Here is a 7,500-nt window from a genome sequence, read left to right as displayed (position 1 = left end):
CTCTCTCTCTCTCTCTCTCTCTCTCTCTCTCTCTCTCTCTCTCTCTCTTATTATGTTATTTGCCTATACTTCATTCTTTATACATTTAGCCATACATACGTACATACATATATGTATGCATGCATGTATGTATGCTTGCATGTATGTATGTATGCATGTATGCATGTATGCACGATTACTGGTTCATATTACTAGACACAACTTGTGCTAGTTTATCAATTCTAAGTCTAGTAACTTGGGCATCTGATACCCGTGTAAGCATCCACTGTCTTTCGCACACAAGAATATGTTTCTTATCTTCTTAGACGAAGATATAACGAAAGTCCTATTGAAGATAAGCTATCAAAAGAGGTTTTTTTTTATCTTGAAACAGAGTCATCACAAAGCCTAGCTCTCTCTCTCTCTCTCTCTCTCTCTCTCTCTCTCTCTCTCTCTCTCTCTCTCTCCTCTCTCTCTCTCTCTCTCCTCTCTCTCTCTCTCTCTCTCTCGTGAACAGACAGGCATTTGTTTTCGTTAACCCTGTCTGATAAAAAAATAATAATTGGTAGTCATAAATACTGACCAGCTCTCTCTCTCTCTCTCTCTCTCTCTCTCTCTCTCTCTCTCTCTCTCTCTCTCTCTCAACAATGATTTCCTTCCAATCATTAAACATTTTATTAGTTTTTTTAATATAACTTGCTATGTTTTTTAGATAATTTCCTGTTTAATGCCAAATACTTTTGACCTTGATATAGTCATCACAAAGTCTCTCTCTCTCTCTCTCTCTCTCTCTCTCTCTCTCTCTCTCTCTCTCTCTCTCTCTCTATCAACAATGATTTCTTTGCAAATATAATTTTTTTCTAGATTATATTTGAAATATGCTTTATTATATTTTTTTAGATAATTTCCTGTTTTTTACCGATGACATTTTTACTGAACAATTAAGATAATTTTTCTAATGCGTATTTAAACACCCACTGTATTATTATTATTATTATTAGTAGTAGTAGTAGTAGTAGTAGTAGTAGTACATTTTATCAAGAGATTCTTTAGCTATTGGAAGCAACTCTTCTAGGAGAAGGACACTCCAAAATCAAATCATTGTTCTCTAGTCTTGGGCAGTGCCATAGCCTCTGTACCATGGTCTTCCACTGTCTTGGGTTAGAGTTCTCTTGCTTGAGGGTACACTCGAGCACAATATTCTATCTTATTTCTCTTTCTCTTTTTTTGTTAAAGTTTTTATAGTTTATATAGGAAATATTTTTTTTAGTGTTGGTATGCTTAGATATCTCTTGTATTTTTCCTTATTTCCTTTCCTCACTGGGCTATTTTCGCTAATAACATCCTGATTTTCCAACTAGGGTTGTAGTTTAGTAAGTAATAATAATTATAATAATACAAATAAGGAGCTGAAATAATATTGCAATTTTTATTATTATTAAGCATTAATATTATAATTTTTTATATTAAAGTTATTATTATTTTTATTATTGTTACTAGATGTAGGTTTTGATGTTATTATTGTTGTTTTTATTATTGTTCCGCTGTTGACATTCAGATGCATGATGAATAAACATATATACATATATATATATATATATATATATATATATATATATATATATATATATATATATATAAAGAGAGAGAGAGAGAAGAGAGAGAGAGATGAGAGAGAGAGAGGAGAGAGAGAGAGAGAGAAGAGAGAGAGAGGAGAGGGAGGAGAGAGAGAGAGAGAGAGAGAGGAGAGAGAGAGAGAGAGAGAGCATATCCGGAGTCAATCAGTTCACCAGCAACCTCACCGTCATCACTAACCAAATCCAAACCAGGTTAATGTTTTGTCATTGCTCCTCAGGTCTTCATGAAATCGTCGTGAAAAAAGGGTTAACGTTATGTTGTTAATCCACAGGTCTTCATGAAATCGACGTGAAAAAAGGTTAACGTTATGTCGTTGCTCCACAGGTCTTCATGAACCCGACATGAAAATAGGTTAGCTTTATGTTGTTAATCCACAGGTCTTCATGAAATCGACGTGAAAAAAGGTTAACGTTATGTCGTTGCTCCACAGGTCTTCATGAACCCGACATGAAAATAGGTTAGCGTTATGTTGTTAATCCACAGGTCTTCATGAAATCGACGTGAAAAAAAGGTTAACGTTATGTCGTTGCTCCACAGGTCTTCATGAACCCGACATGAAAATAGGTTAGCGTTATGTTGTTAATCCACAGGTCTTCATGAACTCGACGTAAAAAATGGTCAATAACAGGCTGGAAAATCTGTTGTCAAGTCGCACTAACCAAATTCAAAACAAGTTAACGTTTTGTCGTTGCTCCACAGGTCTTCATGATCTCGACGTAAAAATGATCAGTAACAAGTTCGAAGACCTGCTGACTTCTCTCGGCACTGGGAAATGGAACTTCCTCTATTTTATTTGTGATATGTATGGTGAGTGAATACGTCCATTGTTTGATGTTGCTAAGGGAATTACGCATTTAGTATAAACACCCATTGTAAAGTATTTTTTTTAGTGGATATCTCCATTGTTTGCCCGTCACTAAGTGAATTATTTCTTTAGTGAAAAACTGCGGGTATCCATTGAACGAATAATTCATTTAACAACAAACAATGGGGTTATCTACTAATAAATAATTCACTTTTCAACAGCAGAATAGGGGTCATTGTTTTCTATTGCTAAGTGAATTATCTATTTAGTGAAAACCCCCATTATTTGTCGTTAAATGAATTTTTCGTTCAGTGGATACCCGCATTGTTTAGTTTCGCTTAGTGAATTATTTGCTTAGTGGACACCTCCATTGTATATTGTTTAGTGAATTAATTGTTTAGTTTAGATTATACCACCATTGTTTATTTTTTGGCGTTTTTTCTACATATGGCTTAATAATTAGAAGATTACCTTCTAAGTATCTGTTTCAAAGAGTGGATGAAGAGGAACGATGTTCTGGGAAAAAATGCAAATGAAGGTGAAATCAACAGTATTGTTGACCTGATCTCCGACCTGAGTACACGTGTGAGATTTTGTCGTAGGAGCAAATGAGAGTTATTATATAGTTATACTTTAGAGTAGAGTGATACTACTTGGTTGGATTGTAGGGCTATGGAAAAGAGCAGTGAGTTAGGTCAACCCTACGTAAATCCTATGCCGATCTTTGATTCCTTTTAGAGGTTTGAAGGCTGCTCGAGAATGACACAGGCAAGGGACAGTGATATTGCCCTATCAAAGAAGGCAATGCCCTAGAGACTGACCATATTGCATAAGATTGGGACCCAAGCCCTGTCTCCACCCAAGCTAGGATCAAGGAGGGCCACGCAATGGCTGGTGATGACTCAAGAGAATAAACCTATAGGCTTCCCCAAACCACTGCTCCTTAGTTCATGAGGATGGTGGGATTGCAGCGACCAAAGGATCTAACGAGTCTCAGCGGGACTTGAACACCAGTCTGACGTTCACCAGACAAGGACGCTACCAGCAGGCCTCCACAACCCATAGTTATGGTCTGTAATAAGTGTTTTGCTTTGAGTGGAGAACTCATGGCAGTTAGGCCAACACATTGGTAGCCACAAACTATTTGGCATATACCATGGCGAGAAAAATCCAACTTGGTAAGGACAGGATGAGGCAATATTGGTGGAGAGGGATCTAATAGCTTGTCTGATCAAGACCAGTTCAGTAGCTAGGGCTTCAAAAGATCGGGGCATTCGTACCGTGGTTCTAAAAAGGAAGCTTCCGAGCCATGTACCTACAGATAATAGAAGTTGAACCGCAGGTGTGTGGTGGCTGATGTGGTAACATCCTTGACTGGTGAATGCCAGGCTGTTGTTCGAGTCCCGCTCAAACTTGTTAGTTTCTTTGGTCGCTCTAACCTCAACATCCTTGTTGAGCGAAGGATAGAGGGTTTGGGGGAGCCAATAGATCTATCTGCTGAGTCATCAGCAGCCATTGTCTACCCTTCCTTGGTCCTAGGTTAGGTTTTGAGAGGGAGCTGATCATATGTATTTGTCCTACTCGATAGGGCAATGTCACTGTCCCTCGCTCCTACCATTCATGAGTGGCCTATAAACCTTTAAACATAGAAAATGTGGATGGGTTTAAGCAGGCCTTTGCATTGAGTGGAATGTTAGGTATCAATTGTAGTCCTTGGTAGTGCAGTATTTGGCTATTACGGCTGGTCACCCGTCCAAGTACAGACCAAAGCCAACTGTATAATATATCTTTTTCTCTATCTCCTGTATAGTTGAGCTGATACTTCCTGCGCATGCCATGAACGGTGTGTTTATGGCACCGGAAGTAAAGTACACCTGTATACCACCGGATCAACCCAACGTTGCAGGTGTATCTGAGTAAGCATCTCTTTCATAGAGGCTCGAAGAGGTCTTTAGGTTGTCCCTCCCAACGGCCTCTTTTTTTTCTTTTTTTTCTTTTTTTTTTTAATAGGAAGTTCTGTTAAAAGATGCCAACAGTCTTCTTAATCTTTGATATATTTAGAAATTTCTTTTTTTCAAATCAAATTAAGTTTAAAACTTTTCAAAGACAAAACTGAAAGGCAAAGATAAACTTTATCATTATTGGAACTTGAAAATTCTATATTTGACCAAATCCAAAAACTTTAATTAGCAAATTTAAAGAAAAATCATAATAAATTAATTTTTCTAAAACCAAAAATTTTGTAAATTCAAAATTCTATATTTGACCAAATCCAAAAACTTTAATTAACGAATTTAGAGAAAAATTTACAATAAATTAAAACAATTTCTTCAAAACCTAAAATTTTGGAAATTCAAAATTTTATATTTAATGAAATCCAAAAACTTTAATCAACGAATTTAAAGAAAAATTACAATAAATTAAAATAATTTCTTCAAAACCTAAAATTTTGGAAATTCAAAATTCTATATTTGATCAAATCCAAAAACTTTAATTAGCAAATTTGAAAAAAAAAAAAATAAAGAATATTAGATTCAAAACCTAAAATTTGTACAAATACTTAAGAAACCTTAACCAACAAAATTGAGGAGTAATTTATAAAGCAATTAAAACAATTAGATTCTTCAAAACCTAAAAATTTATACAAAAATTAACTAATAATAACATAAGTTCCCCTACAAACTTCATATTATTCATTTCCCATTCCAGAGACTCATGCAAGTATTACGTGAATACAACAACAGCTGAAGGAAATACAACGAGGGAATCATTCCCATGCACTGAATGGGACTTCGATAATACAACATATGTGTGGACACTAACAACAGAAGTAAGTTTTTTTTTTTTTTTTTTTTTTTTTTTTTTTTGGATTTTTATAGAATTTCAGAACTTTGAATTACTTTCGTTGTGTCATTTTATGAGATGATTTATTCGTTATTCATGATATGTTTTTTTTCATTGTTTCATTTAATTATTCATTATCCTTTAGTTTCATTCATATTGTTTTAGGTTATACTTGGCTTGACTGAATGATAATAATAATAATAATAATAATAATAATAATAATAATGATAATAATAATAATGATAATAAATAATAATAATAATAATAATAGTATTGATAATAATAATGATAGTAATAATAATGAAATTAATAATAATAATAATAATAATAATAATAATAATAATAATAATAATAATAATAATAATAATAATAATAATGATAATAGTATTGAAATAATAATAATAATAATAATATTGAAATGATAATAATAATAATAATAGTATTGATAATAATATTGATAATAATAATGATAATAATAATGAAATTAATAATAATGATAGTAATAATAATGAAATTAATCATAATAATAATAATAATAATAATAATAATAATAATAATAATAATAATAATAATAATAATAATAATAATAATAATAATTCCCTACAGTTTGAGCTGGTGTGTGGACGAGCGTACCTCCGGGCCACCTATCAGAGTATTCAAATGATCGCCACCCTTCTCACCTGTAGCTTATTTGGGTACTTTTGCGACAGGTGTGTGTCTCATTATTGTCCTGTTTTGGAACCTCATTATACCTTGGATCACTCGAATAGATCCTCTTAATGTGTAATTACATAATTTATGATTAATGTTTTTAGGTTGCTTCAAAACTGAATTGAAATACAATAGAAAAAATACTTAGAAACTATTGTAATACTAGCCATCACGCCTACCCTCACCTGGGGGCAGCGACTGAGCGCAGCTCCTAATCTTCTACATGCTCCGCCCACAAGCGTCGCGATTGGCCACCACTCGAATGGTCTGCTCCTTCGTAGACATTATCTCATTGCTCCTCTGTGCTGGCAAGCCGTACATGGATGTGCTGCACACACCCTTGTGTGGGTTTAAAGGCTTAAAGGTGGCGCATATTGCCCTATCGAGCAGGACAATGCCGTAGAGTCTGACCATATCAACATATGATCAGTGCCCACGCCCCCCTCTCCATCCAAGCTAAAACCAAGGATGGCCAGGCAATGGTTGATGATTACTCAGCGGATAGACCTACAAGGCTTCCCTCAAACCCCACATCCATAGCTCACAAGGATGGTGAGGTTGCAGCGACCAAAGAAACTAATGACTTTGAGCGGGACTTGAAACTCAGTCTGGCGCTCTCCAGTCAAGGACATTACCACATAGACCACTACAACCCTGTTAAAGTATCATTATAACCTATAAACTGTTTTACTATTATCATTATATTTATATGATTGAAGGATAGCTGTGAGAGAGGCAAGAGAGCGTGCTAGAAAAAGGAATGAATGTTCAGTGATTGTGACGCAGTTCTGGTAGGCCCTGCTGCTTCCCTCCGGTCGCCTTGGTGACCGCAGAAGGTAGCAACAGTAGGGGACTCAGCGTGGTACTCTAGCAGTACCAGCCAAACTTAGCTGAATCCCTCGTCAGGCTGGGAGGAGCAGAGAGAGAGGAAGGGTCCCCTTTAGTTCATTTGTTTGATGTTGGCTAGCCCCCAAAATTGGGGAGAGTACCTTGATAAGTAATAATAGTATAGTATATTTATATGAATCTGTTGTGAGAAGGCGGCAGCCAATCACGATGCTTTTGGGCGGAGCGTTGTTAAGATTTTGTGCTGTAACCAGTAACTTCCCTCGCCTGGCCATTTGCTAACAGCTCAACTCTCCCCCGTCCAGATATGGCAGGAAAACTATGCTTGTGGTGTCACAGGTAATCCATTCTGTCCTGTGTTTATCCATCGTGCTGTCTTACAATTTCCCGATCATTCTCGCACTAACGATTCCTGCAGGGATGTTTTGTTCCGAATGTGGCCCATTCTTTTGGTAAGTTAGTGTCGTTTCTTTTTCTTATGCTGACCTAAGTTAGTGTTGTTTCTATTGTTTTATGCTGACGTAAGTTAGTGTCGTTTCTTTTTCTTATGCTGACCTAAGTTAGTGTTGTTTCTATTATTTTATGCTGACGTAAGTTAGTGTTGTTTCTATTTTTTTATGCTGACCTAAGTTAGTGCTGTTTCTATTTTTTTATGCTGACGTAAGTTAGTGTTGTTT

General features: G+C 35.5%; 1 protein-coding gene across 1 annotated transcript in view; it reads left to right on the top strand.

Moving 5' to 3' along the window:
* LOC137626730 (organic cation transporter protein-like) overlaps positions 1–7,500 on the top strand; it is a 23,452-nt gene that overhangs the window by 4,469 nt on the left and 11,483 nt on the right. Inside the window, exons 2-6 of the mRNA XM_068357738.1 lie at positions 2,317–2,424; positions 4,233–4,338; positions 5,132–5,252; positions 5,873–5,976; positions 7,129–7,275. Of these exons, the coding sequence (XP_068213839.1) occupies positions 2,340–2,424; positions 4,233–4,338; positions 5,132–5,252; positions 5,873–5,976; positions 7,129–7,275 (563 nt within the window). The 5' untranslated portion in view covers positions 2,317–2,339. The remainder of the gene's footprint in view (positions 1–2,316; positions 2,425–4,232; positions 4,339–5,131; positions 5,253–5,872; positions 5,977–7,128; positions 7,276–7,500) is intronic.

Source organism: Palaemon carinicauda, chromosome 34 (assembly GCF_036898095.1).
Source record: "Palaemon carinicauda isolate YSFRI2023 chromosome 34, ASM3689809v2, whole genome shotgun sequence".
Lineage (NCBI taxonomy): Eukaryota > Metazoa > Arthropoda > Malacostraca > Decapoda > Palaemonidae > Palaemon > Palaemon carinicauda.
This window is presented reverse-complemented; position numbering and strand designations above follow the sequence as displayed.